The sequence below is a fragment of the Macrobrachium rosenbergii genome, chromosome 3 (genome assembly GCF_040412425.1).
Source record: "Macrobrachium rosenbergii isolate ZJJX-2024 chromosome 3, ASM4041242v1, whole genome shotgun sequence".
Taxonomy (NCBI): domain Eukaryota; kingdom Metazoa; phylum Arthropoda; class Malacostraca; order Decapoda; family Palaemonidae; genus Macrobrachium; species Macrobrachium rosenbergii.
The window spans coordinates 91,444,196-91,467,272 of NC_089743.1; the positions used below are offsets into that span (position 1 = coordinate 91,444,196).

General features: G+C 36.7%; 1 protein-coding gene across 1 annotated transcript in view; it reads left to right on the forward strand.

Moving 5' to 3' along the window:
* The window catches only part of LOC136827878 (uncharacterized), a 162,453-nt gene that overhangs the window by 122,406 nt on the left and 16,970 nt on the right, over positions 1-23,077 (forward strand). The window contains 1 exon segment of the mRNA XM_067085343.1: positions 20,079-20,478. Within this exon segment, the coding sequence (XP_066941444.1) occupies positions 20,085-20,478 (394 nt within the window). The 5' untranslated portion in view covers positions 20,079-20,084.

Consider the following 23,077-nt stretch of genomic DNA (forward strand, 5'->3'; position numbering starts at 1 on the left):
ATGCTACTTGATTTGTTGTGTAGTTTTTAATTCTGATTGACATAGACACTTTTTACTAAAAAGAGTTTCATTCGTCCATATGCAATGCATGTTTTCTACGTTAAATTTGTAAGTATATATTTAGTCTTTTTTTCTCCTAGGAACAGAATGGATGACGATAACTTATGTTCATGCAGAATCACCATTAGATGATGATTGCAGCTCTGATGAGAATAAAAGATCCTCCGAAAGTGTATCTGATTATAATTTAGAAGATGAAGAAATTAGTAGTCATAGGGAATCAGTGGTTAATAATCAGACAACAATCATCTGAATCGAATGGAAACACTATGGCAGATAATATTGTTCTCCCCTGAAACATTTTATGTACGGCTAGAAAAGAGAAACATTACACTTTGCCATCCTCCTCAGATGGAGAAACTCTTCCTAGATGTGTGTAGAAGCTATTCGTTACCAATTATGTTATTGATTTGATAGTATGTGAAAGTAATAGATTTTATGGTGTTGCCAGTAGCACAGACACCTGGTACTAGGCTCTCTTAAGATGAAAGCATGGAAACCAGTAACTCCATAAGACAAGTTAAGAGTTGGTACTACTGGGATCAGCAGTAGACAGTGCCTATATACTATACAGATTTCACACAAACCAATTTCAGTTAAATTTCATGAATCTGTAGTGCTCTCACTTTTGACAGGTGCAGCAACTGAAGATATAGACTGAAAAGGAGTTTTCACCCATTGGGGGAAAAGATCATGTTTTGATTGAGTTGGAAGGGAAATGTAGAGAAGTGAGGAAAAGATGCAGAGGATGTTAAGGGGTACTTAGTAAAAATGAAGGAAGCCAAATTGCAGCACAAAATCAGGAGAGTAAAGATAGTATGTGGTCAGTGTGAAGGCAAGCCACATTTATGCCGTTCATGCTTTGAAAGAATGCATTCAGATGAGTTCTAATGTTATAGGATGTGTCTAAAATGTGGCATATTGACATACTCATGATGTACAGCTCATAAGTTGAAATTTTAAGCATTTTGTAAATATTGTACTTTTTTTGCCTACTTTTTACGTGGCAACATTATCATGAATGTGACAGTATTTTTCGTATGTATTTCAGAAAGATTTCTTTTATTTTCTTACTTTTATAAATTCCAATTATTAAACTTTTATTTGCAAGCATTTTATGACATTTCTAACCCTTTGATATGCTTATATAAAACGGAAACGAAAAAATCATAGAAAACCAAAATTGTACCACCAGTGGTACGAATGGCCTTTTAAGTCTTGTTTACAATGTACCACCGATGGTACATATGGAGGTTAACGAATTAACCAATAAAAACTATCAGCAACAGAAAAAAAATGTTAGGCCATTATTTTCTCGGAAATCTGAAGCTGATATAATAAACGCATGCGTACTAGATATCCTACGTAATATATCTTATAATTAGGTAGATAACGTTTTCCTTGGTAACTGTTAGAGCAACGAGCGTTTGCCTTCGTATTAACTAAAACTAACATTTCCCTTGGGAAACGTTTTTCATAGAGCAGGATTATTCTCTTAAAGAAAACTGGCTAGGCCCTAATGTTCCCCTTAACATCAACCAGAATAATCCCTAAATAACCAGGGTTAATAACATTGTCCTTAACACGTAAACTTTCAACCATCACAGCAAAAAGGTATTTGCACCAAGAGTGAAGGCTTTTAATTCCAACTGTTCAAGCACAGGACAAAAGATGATCATTCCATTATTTGCTCATAAAACGAATAAAGCTTTTAAGGGAAGTGTGTGGTATTGAACTTGACAGAAGAGGAGGGAATAAGGCTCCCAGTCAACTGTATATCTGGTACTTCGTTATGGATGACAGAGTCTAGGAAGGTCTTGCAAGCTAAGGATATATCAAGGCCGGGCACAAGAACGCAAGTTTTTGGCAAACAATTCGAGCTGCTTGAAGCCTTTATGAACAATACCCCAAGGCAAGCATCATTTAGAAGTATTTGCAGAGCTAGCGAGTGTCTTGGCAGAGAATGTTAATTGGCAATCGATGAGTTAGGAATTTCGTTGCTTGCTGGCTGTAGTGTTTGCATGACATATTTTCGCAGGCGTTTGCAGGCATGTGAGGTTGTGGAATATGGTTTGTCATCAACCGAAGGCCTTTAAATTGTTGGTATTGACCAGTTTTCTGTTCTTTGCATTCTATTCATTTAAACTTAATTAATCCCAGTTGTCATGGTGAATGTGGTCTGGATACCTAATCCGCTTGTTAGAAGTGGCAGTTTAACCGTTTAACAAGTAAACAATTAAATATTGGCTTTGTCGTAAGTCTTTCCTGATGGCCTTATGAGTGTTTGCTTTTCCAAAGTTTCTCCATTTTTACATTCTCCCCTGTGGAAGGAAGCTTGCTTGACAAGTCAGTTGCAACTTCAGAGGCTGTACCTCCTCTAAAGGAAAAGCCTTGTTTATGAAAATGTTAAATCTTACAATGTGCCTCGTATTATAATTTACATTAATGTATCACGTGGATTTTCTAAGGAATTATAGATACATCGTGGAGTTTCCATTAAGATTTTAGTCGTACTATTCAAAGTGGAATACTGTACATATAAATAGGCTAATCGTACTGTTCAAAGTGGAATACTGTACTTAGGGATAATCGTACTATTCAAAGTGGAATACTGTACTTACAGATAATCGTACTGTTCAAAATGGAATACTGTACTTACAGATAATCGTACTATTCAAAGTGGAATACTGTACTTACAGATAATCGTACTATTCAAAATGGAATACTGTACTTACAGATAATCGTACTATTCAAAGTGGAATACTGTAGGCCTACTTAGAGATAATTGTACTATTCAAAGTGGAATACTGTACTTAGAGATAATTGTACTATTCAAAGTGGAATACTGTACTTATAGCTAATCGTACTGTTCAAAGTGGAATACTGTACTTATAGATAATCGTACTATTCAAAGTGGAATACTGTACTTATAGATTCGTACTATTCAAAGTGGAATTAGGCCTAGTATTAGAGATAATTGTACTATTCAAAGTGGAATACTGTACTTAGAGATAATTGTACTATTCAAAGTGGAATACTCTGATATTAATCGTACTTTTTTCTTGTCAGAATACTAAAACATATCTGTTTTCTGGTTTAGACTAAAACGCAAAATTTAAGGCAGGGTCACCTGAGGTTCCCAATTAAGCCCACCAATCAAAACCTTACAGTTTTAGTAATTACGTCAACCCCAGTGGATTGATATAACATCTGATATTTCCGTTATTTTTTCTTGTCGATATAATAAAACATATATTTGTGTTTTGGGTTTGTTTGAGAAAATGTGACATTTAAATTCTAACCCCTGAAATAAACCAATTAGCCCACCAGTCAAAACTCCAGTTTTAGTAATTACATTCAACAGTGGATTGATATAAGCCACAACCTTGCTGTGCTCGTTTTAATGTTCTCTCCCAATTTCGTTTGGCATCCCAGTAGTATTCCGAGGGCATTTAATGCCCTGTTTTATTCGAAGTTCTTTTAAAGTCAAGAATAGGGTGAAGTTTGCGTCGTTGTTAAACAATTTTTGAAGTGTTTCCATATAACAATATGAGGCACCCACATTGAAGTGTATTTTTTAACATTTGGACTGTCAGATTGAGCGATTTTTATCGGTAGACATAGGAAAAACAATAATCGAGGTAAGCAGTTTAAAAAAAAATGGTCATACCTGAAAATAATACCGGGAGAAACATGAGAAAGAAAAAAAAGTACCATTACTTGAAACGCGTAAATTCTAAGCCAACTTGGAATTCCAGGTGACCAGTTCTTGATTAATGTTAACCTCGTTTAGGCCGGCGTACTTCTGAGAATTAGCTGAAGTCGTCCACAGAATATTCATTAGACAAAATATGAGATCAGTCTCGCTCTTCATTGAATCAGTTGGTTATAATATTTAAGATATGCCAACGATCTCTCATCTAATAGACAATGGTCTCATTACAAAAGAGAGGCTTAGACCTATCTATCCGTAATCTCCTGAGCATTTATCCTCACGTAGTTATGTAAAGGCAAAATTTGTGTTGATTTATGACGGGTTATGTTTGCAATTCGGTTATGGACCTCGACACGAGTTGGGCAATTTTTTTTTTGCAATTCCGTGCACGAGATGAAACCGTCTTCAGGGCAACAAAGGAAATTCAGTTGTTCCCATTGTACTTTGTCCGCACGCTTTCTTTCCATCCCTATGTGTACTATTAGGAGGATGTGTGTGTGTGTGTGTGTGTGTCCGGGCTTTTTGTTTTGGGGGGTGGGAGGACCGTTTGGAGTGTGGTGTAGCTGATTTAGGGAGTGGAGTCGAGGGTAAAGGAAGGTGTGGCCGCTGGAAGATGATGTCGACTGAGCAACGTTGGTTGCGTCTAGGACTGAGAGAGGGAGAGAGGAAGTAAGCCAGCCAGAGTTCACATCTGAGAGATGGCTGTTGACGGAGGCGTTTATTTTTCGCTCTTTTGAATCCAAACAACACTCATTTGACATCTCAGGGTTCTACGGCAAATCGGTATTTTAATCTGACACTATTCCGACCATCGAAGGACAGTCGTCGTACATCACTCAGGGCCGAAATGAAGTGTCAAACATGACAGGTGCTCCGGGTCACATTTTGGTCCTCCTCGGGGGAGGACTGTTGGAAGTTGAAGGTAATGGAAGGGCGATCCCACGTGAGAGCAGGGGTGAGGGAGGAAGGTCCCTGTGTTGAGGACCTCCCCTGGGGAGGGGTTGGGGGGGGATTATTTGAGCGTACGTCTGGCCACAATGATTTTGGCTAAATATGGTAAATGTTGCGTTGACTGGAGAGTTTTGTGCGGTTTTCTGTTAGAAGTTCTATTTTGAGTTATAATTTTAATGTACTTATTTTACCACGATTTTCTTTATCTAGAATGTTAATTTTTTTCTCAGATGTACCGATGACAAGAACACTAAATTATTTTAATAAACTGAAGTTAAAATTGCTTATATGAAAATTGAAAACTAAAGGTTGCGTTTAGCTTGTGGAGTAACTAGTGTTTATCGAAGCGTGCACCATATGGCTGTAAGACTTTCAGTAGAAAATAGAATGGGTTCCACCTGTAAGTCATATGTGATTATATATAGCTTTTATGAAATTTAGATTTTTTATATTCAAATGAAACTTTTTCTTCACATTTGGTCATTCAACTCTGGGAGATTACTTGGTATGTGTTTGGTGTCCGTCTTGTTGAATAATAATAATAATAATAATAATAATAATAATAATAGTGAAGTTCACTGAACAACACAAAGATCTCAAGTTATTCTTTACCAGTTTTGTAAACTGGTTTGAATATTATTAGTTTGATTTACTCTGCTGTACTGTCACTTTTTGGGTACAAATGCTTGTGTTATTTCTATCACCCACCTTCTTCCTGGAGAATGGGTAACTCCAGGGGGCATTAGCCGTCCGGTTAACAGCAAACCTTTTTGGGATGAGATTGAATGCCCCCATGCCCTTCTCCGCTGTTGCCGAAACCGCATTTAACCAACCCGGGGTACATACTATTGAGAACGACTGGGGCACAGTGGGTTTTCTAGAAATGGGACCATTTCTGGTACCTCTCTGGGAAGGAGAGGTCTCAAACCTCAGCTACTGGGACCATGTTATGTATGCTAATACACTGTACAAAATAATGTTATCTATATTTTTTTGTGTGACAGGGGTAATAAACTCTATGGTTAGGCGTACTGTATTTTAATATCTTTAGGTTTTTCAATCTTATGAGAACATAATTTTGGATAATGTTAAAGTGGTTCTTGAATTCTTTGGTTTGTTGTTGGTATTGATGATTTTTCTTGTGCATTGCACTCCCGTGTCCGCTTGCTTCTGTGGTCACTCTTCGTCTTTCTGAACATATAACCTTCCTTCCTTCAAGAGGCAGAAAGGTCTTCCTATACCCTCATCATATTTTCTGTAGACTCTGGCTTGGAAGGGAAGCTCAGACTGTACAAAATAAATGTTCATTTAAAACGCAATATAGTGGCGGTATGAGAATGGCTGAAAGTCCAGTTGTTGTAGAACAACGTCTCCCAGATCTGACGGTTAACATACAATACAGTAGTTAGCCTAGTATGGACCGTTATGTCCTTAGTCGTATCTTTTTTTTACCATTCCTAGGGCCGTAGAACAATTTTCCTCGTGCAAAAAGAAGGTTGGCGTAGACCTTTGTATAGTAGTTTTGGGCGTATAGGCCTAGCTCTCGAACCGACGCGTCGTCTGCTGGGTTGTATAAACTTAGTGGGCTATCAGCCACCCTGGTTCTTGCTAAGGTGTTGTCATCGTTATGTTTTTTGGAGCAACGTTTACTTGTTAGTTATAGTTACTGTTTAGTTTCCGTAACCTAGTTCTTGTGTGTCAAAAATGCTCTTGTTTAAGTGGTTTATTCTTCTTGAAAATTATATTTTTAAAAACGTTTCTCCTTAGGTGACAGCCCCTTAATACCTTAGTCTAATACCTTAGTCACAGTTTGAAGCTGTAGGATGCAAATAATGGATCTTTGATTGTGTGACGCCTGGTTATGAGCTTATAAATTTGACTTGATTTTTTTAATCACTGGCTTTACAAATTGCTGGTATTATTTTTCCTCCTGGAACCGTGCGCGATTTCAGAGGAAAGGTCAAAGTCCAGTTATACCTCTTGAAGAAGTATAGCAGAATGGCCACCAAACAGTTTGACATTTGGTTCATTTATATATATATATATATATATATATATATATATATATATATATATATATATATATATATATATATATATATATATATGTATATATATATATATATATATATATATATATATATATATATATATATATATATAGTATATATGTGTGTGTGTATGAATTATCATTGTTTTATTTAAATCGAGGTGGTTTTTCAAGTTTTGAGGTTTTTTTAGTAAAAACATAAATGATATAATTTGTTTAAACTACACGGGTGACATGGTGAAAATTCCCAGTGAATGACGCGTGAAATATATTGCAACTTATACGGGTAATTAAAGCGTTACTTTGGAAACAAACCCCTGATATTACGGTAAAATAATTTTTGATACAAGTTATCATCCAGAGATTTACTGTAGCAAGTGATTTAATTACTTACATTTTTTAAAGTCCCCTGTACGTTATATTTTTATTTTTTGTTCAATATTTTACAAGGTTGGATATTAATTCGATATTATACTTAACGAGTTGAATGGTCTTCCGGAAATTAATCACCGTAAGTCAACGGAAATGAGAAAGTGTTTCCGCTTAAACTGACGTTAGCAAGGAATTGACTGCTACAATGGCAGTCACTGTGGGTTCAGAGCATTCTCTCTCTCTCTCTCTCTCTCTCTCTCTCTCTCTCTCTCTCTCTCTCTCAATACATATGGATATGTAATATATATGTGTAATATGTGTGTGTGTAATGTAGCATACCTTGACTTGGGGAATCGTGGACGAACCCACTGCGCAATGTAACGTACAGCAACTTCAGTCAATTCAAACTCCTACTACACAGAAGTCTGATCAGCAGTGGAAGTGTACGGTATGTAAATAACGAATTCCAACTGATTTCTCAAAACATTTTTCGATTAAGCTTGCCTGGTGCCAGTTTCATACTAATGTTATTGCACCCTTTTCATTTGAACATCGAGGGTCTGTTGATGTTTGTTCAAGCCAGAAAATCTGTGGTGTTTTAACGTGGAGAGAAAGTGAAGGAATTCCAGGCCATTTGTGAAATGAAATGAAAGTAAATTTTTTTTTATCGTGATGTTTGGAAAAAAGATAAGTTTACTTTAGGCCTGTATTATTTTGTTTCTTGGACGTTTGAGTTCTCTGTAAGAAATAAGAAGTGTTTTTGTCCTTAAGGAAAAAAAATTAATAATTCTTTGCTTTGTAAAATAACTCATAAATGCTTTCAAATGCACAATAATTCTTTGCTTTGTTAAATGACTCATAAATACTTTCAAATGCCATAATGATGTAGATATTCTCTCTCGTTATAGCTTCGTAGAATCAATGAGCTTTGGGGTTTTAAATTAATTTCTTTTAATAATTCTTTTCCTTTTGAAGTTAAATGTTGCATTTTCTCATTTGGAAATATCTTCAGCAAAGGAATTTCTTATTCCTTTACCTTCATTAGTACGTTGTTATTCATTTATTGCTGCCAGTATTACTATACTCATTATTTCGTGTGTAAAGAAACCTATAGCTATATCAAGGTATAGATAATCATTTATTACTCGGAATATTTAATAGTTTTTAGTAAACGCTTTTTCATCTAAGATGAATTCCATTACCCCAGAGTTTAGAGGCACGCCATATTATTATTATTATTATTATTATTATTATTATTATTATTATTATTATTATTATTATTATTATTCTGTAAAAGAAAACTATTGAGATGGCTTTTTCTGTCCGCCTTCAGATCTTAAAAACTACTGAGGCTAGAGGGCTGCAAATTGGTATGTTGATCATCCACCCTCCAATCATCAAACATACCAAATTGCAGCCATCTAGCCTCGATAGTTTTTATTTTAATTAAGGTTAAAGTTAGCCATGATCGTGCGCCTGGCAACGCTATAGGGCATGCCACCACCTTGCCGTGACTGAAGGTTTTATACGCTGTACAGAAAACTCGATTTTTTTTACTTGTTATAGTTGTAATTGGTTATTTAGTGTTCCCTTTCGTTTAATATTGAGGTTCGTCATTTCATGGAGATTGTTCATGCTGATTGCTTTTACTTAGATATAGGCCTAATCATACGCATCTGGGAAGTTACATAGGCTTATTTTTCAGTGAGAATGTACCTCCTGAGCTTATGCTAACGTGGGCTGGTATGCCTTTCACTTCGTACCAATGCCTGGCACTAGGTAGGAGGCGGTTCTCTCACCCGTGTCCAAGGTGAAGGCATGACATTCCACCTGGTGGAATTGAACAGCAGATTTTACTCATTTTTTGTCGATATTTCTGATAGTGGCCACATTGAAGCGTCCGTATAAGAAAGTTAAAACATTTTAAAGTTTCTGTTGCCTGAAATAACAATAAAAAGCAGTAAAACGGAAAAGATTTTTGATTAAAATGTTACGAAGCGTTTGGCCTTGGTACCAAATAGCTTATTTTGGCATTGAGTTGGCACAGTCTGCGTTGAAAATTTAGGAGTGGCTGCTACGTCAGTGTTTTTTGTGCAGGTTAAGTTCGTGACTGTTTTGTATACGTTAGAAGTTTTATTCTTGTTGTTAGCAAATTGAGGAACGATGTTCCCTGTCCCGTAGTTGAATCGTTAGAAGTTGAAAAGTTCAAACTTGGTACAATTATTTTTATTTAATTTTTTGTTGTTGGTTTGAGACGTTGGCGTAAGTCTGAAATCAGTGATTCATTATCTGCGATAGTTAACGTTCCTTATTTATTTTCTGTTTTCTGTCATTATCTTAGTTTATTCATAAATTCCCCATTCCCCATTCTGTATGGGGGTGTGTTCCCCACTGCGGTCTGTGGGCTGTAGCATTCTTCTAGACAACTTGTAATAGAAGCGAGCGCGCGCGCGCGCGCGCGCACACACACACACACACACACACACACACACACATACATATATATATATTATATATATATATATATATATATATATATATATATATATATATATATATATATATTATATATATATAATGTAGTACTACGTTCGCTGGATGGGGTCAGGACTGAGACGGATGACTCCCAAGGAATTCCTAAAACCCGTTATCACAAAATCCCTTGACCACCTTTTGGGCAGGGTGCGAGACTAGCAACTCATCCCGTGACTTCTTACAGGAAATCGGCACATCATCTAGAGTAAAAAAAAAAAAAAAAAAGGGGGTTGGTAGTGAAAAAGTGCCAATATTTGCGTACACAATGGCGCCTACATCGCTATCTCACGCCACCTGTTTGGTCAGTATCTCAGTCTTAATTGAACAACCGTCATGGATGTCTCCCGTGGCAATTGGAACATAGATAATAGTATCACCCTAAGCCTAATGGTGCAGATGGAGCAACCACGGACAGATGGACTAATTAATGTAAAAACCACCACCTATTATAAAATGGGACTAACGTAAGAGTCATGCTCACGTCTTCACGGGACCGTGGTGTTCTCTTGTGGTTTCTTCAAAGACCCCAACGTTACTGATTCATCATTATTTTGATTCGTGGTGTTCTCTTTACCATTGTGTTTACTCATGTTTTGGCATATTCCAAAACCAGTGGTACATCCACAGTCGCTGTTTGTTCATCAATAAAATACATCGGAGACCGGGTACTGTCATTACAACACAATCCTCTGTAACCGACAGCAGTTTGTATAACGATACCTTCAAGTTTTGTCGTGGCTTGAGGAATCCGTTGCTTGTTTGTGTTTCAGGACATTTTTTCCTAAGACAAAAAATTGCATGTAATCACTTTTGTGTTTCTTCAGGTGGCTAGGGAACCCACATGTCCCTACGAATCGAAAAATTGTACCCATACTCGTTTAGGTGGGTTAGTGGGGGTTCCATCGCCTCTCCCAACATTATTCAGATTAGTTGGAGTTTCAGATTCCTGCTTTTTTCTGTTGTGAAAAGTTAAATTTATCTTCAGATTAGTTGGAGTTTCAGATTCCTGCTTTTTTCTGTTGTGAAAAGTTAAATTTATCGTAAGAGTGGACTTAATGCTTAGTCGTTGGATGCTAAAGTCGTTCATCAACTTCACACACTTTAGGTTGTACAGGAATCTTTCTCGTATAAGGGTAGCTTGTCTGGGATAGGTCTAGCTTGACAAAATATTCCCATACTTGTATGTATATGCAAAAGCGTTAGTTAAATCTTGGTGACTGACAGCTTTCGTTATTTAGACGTACATTATGTATCGTGTAGGCAGATTCCTCTTTCGACACCACTTGAAAGTGGTTATGTAAATGTCCGGTATACTTGGGTCTGTCGGTATGTAACAAACTGGTTCCCGAACTATCATGAATGTTAATCCTTGTATGTAAACTCGACATAACAAACCTGGTCGAATACGAAATCTAACAAAATAGTTAATTTAGGTTTTATTTAATTACCAGATATGCTTGAGAGCGAAGTAGACGGAGTATTGAATGCCGAGATGGTGAATTCAACCAGGAATTTAGGCCTATGTTGTGGAAGTTGGGATTGGATAAAAGAACGACTCTCCGAATATGTGAAACAAAGAAGGCAGCAGGGTCTCTGCAAAAGGTTTGGAAGATGGAAAGTGCGATTGAAAGTGTCTTGTGGAAGTAAAAGGTGGAATTAATGAAGAGATTGTCGAATCAGCTCTGCCAAATGGAAGTGGAGTGTTTTGCTATATGTGTGGGTAGGAAAAGTTGGTAGGTAGGTTAGCCTAGCGTAGGTGAGAAATATGGACATAAGTTTTGTTTGAAGAGGTGGATTGGTGATGTGAAGGGAATCAGAGATGGCAGGTTTGTAAATAACACACACAAAGGCAATTACCACGAGAGAAAGTGAAACAACGGAGTGGTTGCCAGGCCTTTCGACTACGATGGTCCTTTACTAGCAGACTGAATATAAATATAAAGGTAAGTTTACGAGAAAGATCGTATAACTGACAGTTGCCATATATATTTCTTTTATATTTCTGTTCAGTCTGCTAGTAAAGGACCATTGTAGTCGAAAGGCCTAGCAACCACTGTTCAGAAACTATAACAAATAAAAAAAAGATCCTCTCGAAATGAATATTATATTTAAAAAAAAGTAATTGTTTAATTCTGCATTTTAAAATAAATACGGGCTTCAGTAACAAAGAAAATACTCACATTTCCCCATAAATCATTTGTCGACCTTTACGTTGTATATCATCTTTAAATTCCTGTGATCTTTAAAAATTCAGCTTTAAATGAATTTCTCGGGCCAGGTCCAAATGCAAATGCCAAAATCGTATATAATTATTTTAGAAATATGTATGTAATAATTTCACTTTCACAAATTTCCGTCCATCCCCAGCCTCCATCCTCACAGCTCTCATCCGAATTAAGCCCCCCCTCTCTCCTCGTGCCCAGAGGACCCCACCAGCTGGCACGAATCTTCCTGGGTGGGCAGAGGGTATGCCCAAGCTATCCCCGTCTCCATCTCATCATTATCTCATCTGTATACGGAGTGTACTTCCTGTGACATCTCCTTTTATTGTACCTCCGTTGATATTCTTTCCTCCAGCTGATTTTGCACCCTCTTCTAATAATTATTGTTTCCTCTCAGCGTTGAATGACTTTGTAGGTATATATATATAATATTATATCGATATATATATATATATATATATATATATATATATATATATATATATATATATATATATATATATATAATTTTTAACACTTTTTTCATTTTTGTATGTGGAACAGAAATAAATTTTTGAGGGCTTTTGATTTGGCATGGGGTAGATCGTAACCGAGGCCTTTCAATCGTTTGACCCCGGTAGCGTATGTTACATGGCGCGACCCACCTTTGGGATCGAGCTGATGTTGTCAGAAGGCGATAGTTCGAGACGTATAGATGTTTGTTTTGTTTTTATATGTTATATATATATATATATATATATATATATATATATATATATATATATTCATAGTCCATTCTCCATTCTCGAATCAAGAGAAATATATAAGATAGTGAGGAACGAATGATACTTCGACGTGACTGAAACAGGTTTGAATTGAACGGTTGGGTGCAAAGTTCAAAAATGGCCTCACGACGAAGTCGATTGCGGCCCACAAAAGTCGCGACGAGACGGAAAGCTTTTGTCAGGTCACTGCACGGGTATCCCTTTGGCCCTCCTCGTGCCCTGAGGGACCTTATATATTCATAGTCCATTCTCCATTTCGAAAAAAAAAAAATTTTTTCATCTTGGAACGAATGATAATGATGATGTGACTGTAGGTTTGTATATATATCGGTTATATATGTATAAAAATGTATATATACTGTATATGTTTATTTTAAATCACGGAAAATTAAAAACTTGATGATTGTCAGGTCACAAAAAAAAAAAAAAGTTTTTTCATCTTGTAACTGTGTAATGATATATATATATATATATATATATATATATATATATATGTATATATATATATATATATATATATATGTTTTATTTTAAATTACGGAAATTAAAACTTATATATATTATACGAGCAAAGTTATATATATTATATATATTATATATATATATATATATATATATATATATATATATATATATATATATATATATATATATATATATATATAGAGAGAGAGAGAGAGAGAGAGAGAGAGAGAGAGAGAGAGAGAGAGAGAGAGAGAGAGAGAGAGACTGACTTCATGAAATCCCTCTCATGAGAAATACAGGTGAATATTTCCATAATGAAAGGCACAAGGAATAAGGTCGCGATAAAGCAGAAAAAGTAATAGTAAATATAGGTGACGAAGTAAACAAAGAATAAAGAGGGAAGTGGAATAAAGAGGTAAAAAGAATTTTTGGCGACAAGGGTAAAGAAGACGAAGATAGAATAGCGAGTGCAAGTGAGATAATAATAAAAGAAGGGGAAGCAGAGATAAAGGGTAAGCTAGGAAAAGGGAGAAAGCGAAATAAAATCAGATGATAAATGAACGTCACGAGAGAAACGAAAAATGAAAGTAAAGAAAAAGTAACATAGAAAGCAAATGATGGAAGTGGTTAGGAGACGGTGAAGAAGAGAGGAATAATGTCTTAAGATAGCGAAGGTTTGATATACTCGTCGCTGCTTTTATATAATTAAATTTCCTCGTGGAACCAAAATTGTGTTACTGCTTAATTATTATTATTATTATTATTATTATTATTATTATTATTATTATTATTATTATTATTATTATTATTATTATTATTATTTTCCGCATTTGGCTTAGTTTCCTAACTCTCATACTTTCATTATGGAAATGCTTTTCAGCCTGCGATAAATTCCTGCACGTAGGAATTTATCGATCTTTGTTTTTTTTTTTTTTTGTTACACTTCTCATAATCTGTGAAATTCCTCTATTGAATGTTAACGCTTGAGATGACGCACAGACGTTTTTCCGTCACAATCAAGCTTTTCATTTGAATCACGCGTAAATTTTATTTACGTAACTGCATTTCTTATCACATTCTCACCTCAGCATTAATCTTTTGTCAAACTTGCATGTTCGTGTTTATAATCTCTTCATCTTTCCGTAGGGGGTGCACTGTAGGCATTACTTTGCAGTGTCCCTTCGGCCCCTAGCTGCAACGCCTGTCATTCCTTTTACTGTACCTCCTTTCATATTCTTTCTTCCACCTAACTTTCCATACATTTCTAGCAGTTGTTTCATAGTGCAACTGCTTTGAGGTATTCCTCCTGTTACACCTTTCAAACCTTTTTGCTGTCTATTTTCATTTCAACGCCGAATGACCTCATAAGTCCCAGCGCTTGACCTGCGGCCTAAAGTGTGCGTTCTGTATATAATCACTTCGTCAGACATTGCATTTTGTACATCAGTGAAGCTTAGGTTCATTTTATGTTTAGTTTGTTCCAAGTGAAAGCCTGCAAGTATCGCAGCTTTTAAGTGCGTGATTCTGAATATATAGGCAGCAAGAATCCCTGTAGTGTTCGTTGTTCAGTTCCTTCAGAATAAGAATCATATCATGAAAGAGTATAATACCGGTCTGGCAGTCTAAACTTTGCGTCGTTTTTGTTGCAACAGATATATTCTGTTGTCTGAGACTAAGATAAAAAAAAAAAAAGGGAGTTTGCCGCATAGGTTGATTAAAATAACTCTACTCTCATTTATTTTTGGAGGTTTCCTGTCGGTCCTTAAAGCAGAGATCCCTTGTGTTTGTCGATTACAGAGGTTAGTAATTGTCTTTTGGTCTCCATGTCGTGTCTGGAATCTCTCGCTGGAAGTTGTCGCGTCTTTTTAGTTCTTGAAGTAGCCAACTACGTAGTCTTGTGCCGTGTGCAAGGATTCGTCTTCTTTTATATTTGTGGTGGGAGTATGGTCCTATAAGGAGTTTTGTCCGTGAGAATAATCCTTTCAGAGGGCAATTTAGCAAAAATGGACCCACGCCAAGAAGACAATTTTGGAACAGGAACGAAAAGGAAGTTTGTTTTTTTAAGAAAATCGAGTTTAAAGTATGACTAAGGTAGAACTGTATAATTCACATACACATATATATGTATATATAATATAGATACGTGTGTGTGTGTGTGTGTATTATAAGTGTCGGTGCCAGAAAGGTACAGGCTTAACGGTGAGCTTGCTATTCCCACGCCCCTGTGTCTTGACCTCAGCAGATTCCTGTATCCATTTACACTTAATGTCGTATGCTATTCATATACATTATACATAAACATGTGTTTCTTTTTAAGAGCTGAAAACCATTGCCCTAAACTGCAGCTGCGATTAGCCAAGCATTAATTTCCTTCAGAAATGAAGCGAGCAGCGCCATTTGCAAGGTTTATCCTGCAATGTTGCAGACAGCGTTGCTTAATCACGAGGTTTTGACTCTGTACTGCTTCCCACAACAAGTTCTTCAGCACTTCGAGATTTGAGCTGCATGTTTCGACCAAAAGATTCTTTAATCTTTCAGTTACATATTCTTTATACATTGATATTTTGTGGATGTATCAGATTGCGTCACAGAAGCGCTGGTATTGATGCTTTTATTTTGTTGGTCAGTCCTGAAGTTGGTAACCACGCCACGTCTGTTTTCGTAGCTCTGTCGAGCATGCAGATTGGTGTCCCATTCGGCAAGGGATACACGCGCCATTTGTGATGCGTCTTGTCCGCCATTTCTGTTTTGGCCATTCTTTCTTCAGCTTTGCTCCCAGAGTTTTTATTTGGCAGATAATGAGGTTTCGTTTTGCCTTGGCAATATGTTTTTGTTTGGACATTGCAGTAGTACCATATATTTATATTTTTATATTTATATTTATATTTATACAAAGAGGAATGACCATTGACACCAAGGTCTAGACCTTGATTGACACTACCAGTTTATTCTTCAGTTCCAGCCCAGACTGAAATAAAGTAGGAAATTAGGGAATGTGAGAATGTCACCAGCCTAATACCCTCTCATAGCCCAGGCCCGAAGAAAATGGGAATGAAAAGGAATTCAGGCTTGTCCTTTCTGTTTCCTGAAGGAAGAGAGACTCGCGTTGGCAGCAGAGGGAACCAGACATGTGACAGAATCAGTTCCTGCCCTAAACATGTGTGACAAAACAAAGGAAAACCCACAAAAAAAAAAAAAAAAATTTGGGTAAGGGCAAAGGTAACCTGTTCCTTGCGCGGTCATGTCTCGTTCAGTGACGTCACTTTATTCTGAGGCACGATTGTCTCTCTCTCTCTCTCTCTCTCTCTCTCTCTCTCTCTCTCTCTCTCAGTAATTCGTTGACTACAAGGCAAAATTACTACAATACTTCTGATTATAAAAATCTTTTACCTGCTATAGGCTATACTCTGTCAGAACGTTGATTTAAGTAACCCTACACTTCTCATAATCCAAAGATATTTAAAAAATGGAAACAAATTGGAAGAAATCTAATTATCAACAACTCAAAGAGTCAGTACCAGCATCCGATATCGGCTGTTGAATGATCAAATCAGTGTTTAGCGTTGCACTCCCAAAGGTAAGTGACTGTGAGACTTGCCATGTCATTTACTCGCCGAGCGATTGTGAGTTTTCTTGATTTGAGAGAAGGCGTATGACCTCATCCACAGTTCCGAGTCAGAACGAACTGCCAGCCACGTAGGCGGATGAGAAAATGGGAACCTGTTGCTCTTGTGAGTGGAATCCTACTTCTCAAATACTCGCAATACTCGCAAGAGGAGGAAAATGTTGCAGAACATAATTTGGCTTGTGAGCAAAGGCTGCATTCGGCATCCACCGACCTACATTCTCTCTCTCTCTCTCTCTCTCTCTCTCTCTCTCTCTCTCTCAGATTCTGAAAGTGAGAGTCAAGAATGGTATTGGGAGGCTGAGGAACGGGTAAGGTAGAACGGTTGAATGAACGACTGCCGGTTCGTATTTTCCCGAGATGTAGCCGAGTACCGAGATCTTTCCCCGAAAAAAGCGGGACGCCATATCTTGAAAACTAACCATAGAATGTAATTGAAAATAATCGTTTTAAGTTTCCCACGTCCAAATCATTACAGGCTAATGAGTCTAGCGTTACCTAACGTAACCTAAGGGCATGGCAAAAAACCGGTGCTGGTGCAATATTAGCATAGGCTACAAAGCTTGACCGCAGCCGAAACTCCAATAAGAACTAAAATGATGAGTCTGTTGTCCGTAACTTTTAGAGCTCCAGGTTGATTTTAAAGTTGCCTATGGCTTCGTTAAGAGCGTGGCTCTTGTATGTGAACTTGATCACTTTAGAGGATGGTGGATCTTCTTCATAGTTTTATCAATGATTCGACAACAGCATAGTTGTTCATAGAGTGTTGATAGCAAGCCTACAGTAGAACTGTTTTGCCATCCATTTCTCCACGGTCAGGTGTTATATAGGCAGAGGTTAGTACTAGTGGAAATGGCTTAATGCAGACTGGATATTCATCCATTTCCCGTACATCTTGACTGCCACAATCACGCTAACTGCTGAATTGTGGATGAACCACCGACGCAGCTAACTTTCGCAACACAATCTGCCTCATACACTCACACCTGTTCTTCCGCTTTCCTCATATTTCCGAATTTTCTGGTCTTCACCCCAAGCGGTTGACCTCTTATTTTTCCAAACACTAATCCGTCCTTCCATCAATAATCCATCCTTCCAGTTATTCTGAATAGCTTAATCCTTATTGTATTTCATTTATGGTCAACATCGAGCACTATTACGTAAAGGAGAGTTGGCTCAACAATCTCTTCATACGTTTCTACTTTGGCTTTCGTCACGGTCTACTACAGTAGACTCCAGATCTCTACGAAATCTTTTGTGCTCGCCTTGCTACCTTGTTACCTTGTTTCACATCTCTCATTTAACCGTCATCAATTATATTTACTAAAAGTTACTGGGCCTTCCATTCTTCAAAATCGTTATTAAAATTCATTGGCTTCCATTCTTCCAAAATCCATATTAAAATTCAATGCGCCATCTTTTTGGTTTCCATTTAGCTTCTAAATCTCACTCAGTGCAAACTCTTTCCTTAGTTTCTGCGATTTATCACCACTATTCAGAATTCGTACTGTATCGTTTGCAAATAGCAGCCATTCCACTCAATTCACGTCTCATCCTTCCATCTTACAAATTTACCCCCACGTCTAATTTTCTTCTCTTGAACTAAAGACTCCTATTCTGCAGGAGCTACGATATTGACGAGAAAACACTGAAAGACAATTATAAAATATAAGAAGCCCCTTATTTTGAAAACGTACAAGGGCCCGCCAGAGAGGGAATTGTCCCCGTGGAGGGCTGTACAGTAAACCAAACAAAGTGAAACAAAGTGATTTCATTCGTAGAGATATGAATCAGTCGCTCCGGTACACATATACTCTAGCAAACTTCACTTTCATCACACAAACTTTTAATCGCTCCAAAGAACTTTAATTCTGTAACAGCATCTTGAAGGCACTCCACATTACCCTTCTGTTGCGGAATGGTGGGGTGGTGAGATAAAGCAAGTGTTGAAACGAAGGGACCTTTGTAGTTAGTATGTGCTAATGCTGTACAGTTCAATCTCGCGTTTTGTGTTCTAAGGCCAGCTTGTATTGTTAATGAAAGTGCTGCTGAAAGTGGAAGACGGTAGTACTTTATAAGGTACTCATGGTCCTTGATTTGTCTCTCTCTCTCTCTCTCTCTCTCTCTCTCTCCATTCGGTTTGACTTGCTTCTCTTAATTTTTAATTCCGCCTGACCATACTCTTATCATCATTATTATTTGGTTGAAATTCTTTCTCGGAAGCTTCGTGCCTGTTCAGTTTTGATTTAGAACATTGCATTGCGCCTTTGTGCATTTTATTTCTCCATTTGAATATTCATGTAATTGCGAAGCCATTTTTTTTGTACCGCAACATTAGTAGTTAGTAGTACTGTAGTAGTCTAATTTTCACTTTCATAAACGTTCAGACCAGTTCCTGTTCGTTGTTTACAACACAGCGAACCCGACTGTGGACGGAACGAGTAGATGCGTCATTTCCCGAAATTTGACGGTTGGCCTCTGCCTGCGGAGATGAGCTCAAGTCAGGTTCTACGTTCCTTGCATTAGGTAACGTTGGTCTGTTGAAGACTCGGTGACGTAACACACTCGCTGGCGCTCTCATACACGAAAACACACGCCTGTTTTGTGAGCCCATCGAAATGAATCCATTGCATTTTCATCAAAAGATATCATATGTCGTTTTTATTTCCAGTGGGATATTCAGTCGTGTCTGGTAAGAGAATACCAACTTTTCTCTTGTCGTCATATCGAAAAGGATACATATTCCAGTTTTAACAAGAGAACAGTATTGCTCAATTGTCTTCCAATATATGACATTGTAACTGGTGTAGGAAGTAAGGGTGCAACGCTGAAGAATGGACGAGAAACAGGAGTTGATGGGATTACAAATGCAATGCGGCATTATTCAGATGAGAAAGTTCTCAACTTAGGCATTGTGGTAGACCTCTCAAGTCCATTCTTATGTATTGTTATTCCGGCAAACAGAATTTTTTTAATAGGCGCTTATCGTTTCATGATACTTTTTTATTTTATGCACTGTATTGAAATTGTAAATTTCTTTGGTGGTGTTTAAATTTCCTTTGTGTCGTCCCAAAATCTGAAAATATACCGAGTATATTTTCTGAGAACTTAGATACTATTTTATAATATTTAGTTAAAGCATTTGGTTACAGTTACCATGTTTTATTGTAAGTGTGTCCTTTTTATACAGAGAACGTTTTCTATATTATAGAGAAAAAGTAGACGGTAAGCAAGTGTACTGAAGAGTATAATAACATGTACTGTATTCTTGACTTCATTTATATGCACCCTGCAATTTTATTCTGCATTTGTATTTCAGAGTGTGATGCGTGGGGAGAGTGGAGAAGCCATTGTGGGATCTGGCACATTAGTGACAGATGACATCGTCAGTGGCAGGCAGGATGGAGGGGGCATCAAAACCCCCGCTAGTCCCCCCTTGAGCGCCGCGGCGTCGCAGGTATCGTTGGCCCAGAGTGACCTGACCATCAGTGACCCTGACATCGCGGCATCGTCTGCCTACTCTTCCGCCCCGCCTTCCAGACCCTCTTCGTCTTCGCAAATGTCTCTGGCGACGAGCGACTTGACGAACAGCGAACTGGACCTCGCCATGCCGTCCTCTGCGCCTTCTTCGGCGCCTTCGTCCAGACCTCCGTCGTCTTCGGAGATCACCAGCGCAGACATTGCCCTGCCTGCGCCCGAAGATTACACGGCCGAAACAGGTACCACCTTCCGCCTGTCTTTTTTGTGTAAGACGTTCCAGGAACTGGAAAGATATTAACACTTCAGGGATGTCAAAGAAGGAACTTGATGCATAGTTACATGTTCAGAAACTTGGGACTTAGAAGAACAGTTATTAGAAATTTGAGAGTTAGAAAAGAAGTTATTAGAAATTTGGGAATTAGAAGAACAGTTATTAGATATTTGGGAATCAGAAGAGATTAGTTATTAGAAATTTGGGAATTAGAAGAATAGTTATTAGAAAGAATTAGAAGAACAGTTATTAAAAACTTGGAAATTAGAAATTTGGGAATTAGAAGAGAACAGTTATTAGAAATTTGGGAATTAGAAGAGAACAGTTATTAGAAATTTGGGAATTAGAAGAACAGTTATTAGAAATTTGGGAATTAGAAGAACTGCTATTAGAAACTTGGGTATTAGAAGAACAGTAATTAGAAACTTGGGAATTAGAAGAACAGTTATTAGAAATTTGGGAATTAGAAGAACAGTTATTAGAAATTTGGGAATTAGAAGAAACAGTTATTAGAAATTTGGGAATTAGAAGAACAGTTATTAGAAATTTGGGAATTAGAAGAACAGTTATTAGAAACTTGGGAATTAGAAGAACAGTTATTAGAAACTTGGGAATTAGAAGAACAGTTATTAGAAATTTGGGAATTAGAAGAGAACAGTTATTATAAATTTGGGAATTAGAAGAGAACAGTTATTAGAAATTTGGGAATTAGAAGAACAGCTATTAGAAATTTGGGAATTAGAAGAACAGCTATTAGAAACTTGGGTATTAGAAGAACAGTAATTAGAAATTTGGAATTAGAAGAGAACAGTTATTAGAAATTTGGGAATTGAAGAACTGAAATTTGGGAATTGAACAGTTATTAGAAATTTAATCAGAAGAACAGTTATTAGAAATTTGGGAATTGTTATTAAAAATTTGGGCATTAGAAGACAGTTATTAAAAATTTCATTAGAAGAAAGTAAAAATTTGGGAATTAGAAGAACAGTTATTAGAAATTTGGGAATTAGAAGAACAGTTATTAGAAATTTGGGAATTAGAAGAACAGTTATTAGAAATTTGGGAATTAGAAGAACAGTTATTAGAAATTTGGGAATTAGAAGAACAGTTATTAGAAATTTTTAGAAGAACAGTAACTAGAAACTTGCAAATTAGAAGGGATGTTAGAAACTTGGGAATTAGAAGAACAGTTATTAGAAACTTGGGAATTAGAAGAACAGTTATTAGAAATTTGGGAATTAGAAGAACAGTAACTAGAAACTTGCAAATTAGAAGAGAACAGTTATTAGAAACTTGGGAATTGAGAACAGTTATTAGAAACTTGGAAATTACAAGTTAAAACAAATTTGGGAATTAGAAGAACAGTTATTAGAAATTTGGGAATTAGAAGAACAGTAACTAGAAACTTGCAAATTAGAAGAGAACAGTTATTAGAAACTTGGGAATTAGAAGAACAGTTATTAGAAACTTGGGAATTAGAAGAACAGTTATTAGAAATTTGGGAATTAGAAGAACAGTTATTAGAAATTTGGGAATTAGAAGAACAGTAACTAGAAACTTGCAAATTAGAAGAGAACAGTTATTAGAAACTTGGGAATTAGAAGAACAGTTATTAGAAACTTGGAAATTAGAAGAACAGTTATTAGAAATTTGGGAATTAGAAGTTCAGTTATTAGAAACAAATTAGAACCCTGAAACTTGCAAATTGGTTATTAGAAAGGAATTTGAACAGTCATCTTGGGAATTAGAAGAACAGTTATTTTATTTTCCAGTTATTAGAAATTTGGGAATTGAAGAACATGTTTCTCTGAAACTTGGGAATTAGAAGAACAGTTATTAGAAACTTGGAAATTAGAAGAACAGTTATTGAAATTTTTAGAAGAACAGTTATTAGAATTTTATTAGAAGAACAAATTTTGGGAATTAGAAGAACAGCCATTAGAAATGTATTAGAAGAACAGTAATTAGAAACTTGGGAATTAGAAGAACAGCTATTAGAAACTTGGGTATTAGAAGAACAGTAATTAGAAACTTGGGAATTAGAAGAACAGTTATTAGAAATTTGGGAATTAGAAGAACAGTTGTTAGAAATTTGGCATTTAGAAGAGAACAGCTATTATAGAGGATCACTTATTCAAGAAAGCTGAGCTGTAACTGACAAAATAAAATGGCTCACCCAATGGATCAAATTGGCCTCAGTGGGTGGAGTCTTAGATAATTGTTGGAGGTCGCCCCCTCCATTTTGAGCACAAGTTAGTGGGATGTTTATGTCAGCGAGGAAAACTGCCAGGCCTTTTCTTAGTGACATTTTTAATGAAAAACAAAATCATTCGAGGAATTAGTTTATTTAGTCTGATGCACTACTCATCCCGGATCCATTTTTCCTGGAAAAATAGCAGTTCTTCAGATAGGCTGTGTTCTCTGCAAATATCACGCTGACTCAAGGTAGCAATTTGTCATCATCTTTTGTCAATCTCATTTTATTTTCCCGTCGTGTGTATGGCATGTTTCTCTGCAGAGTGGACACACCTTTAGGCATTAATGTTTATTACATTTTAAGATAAATT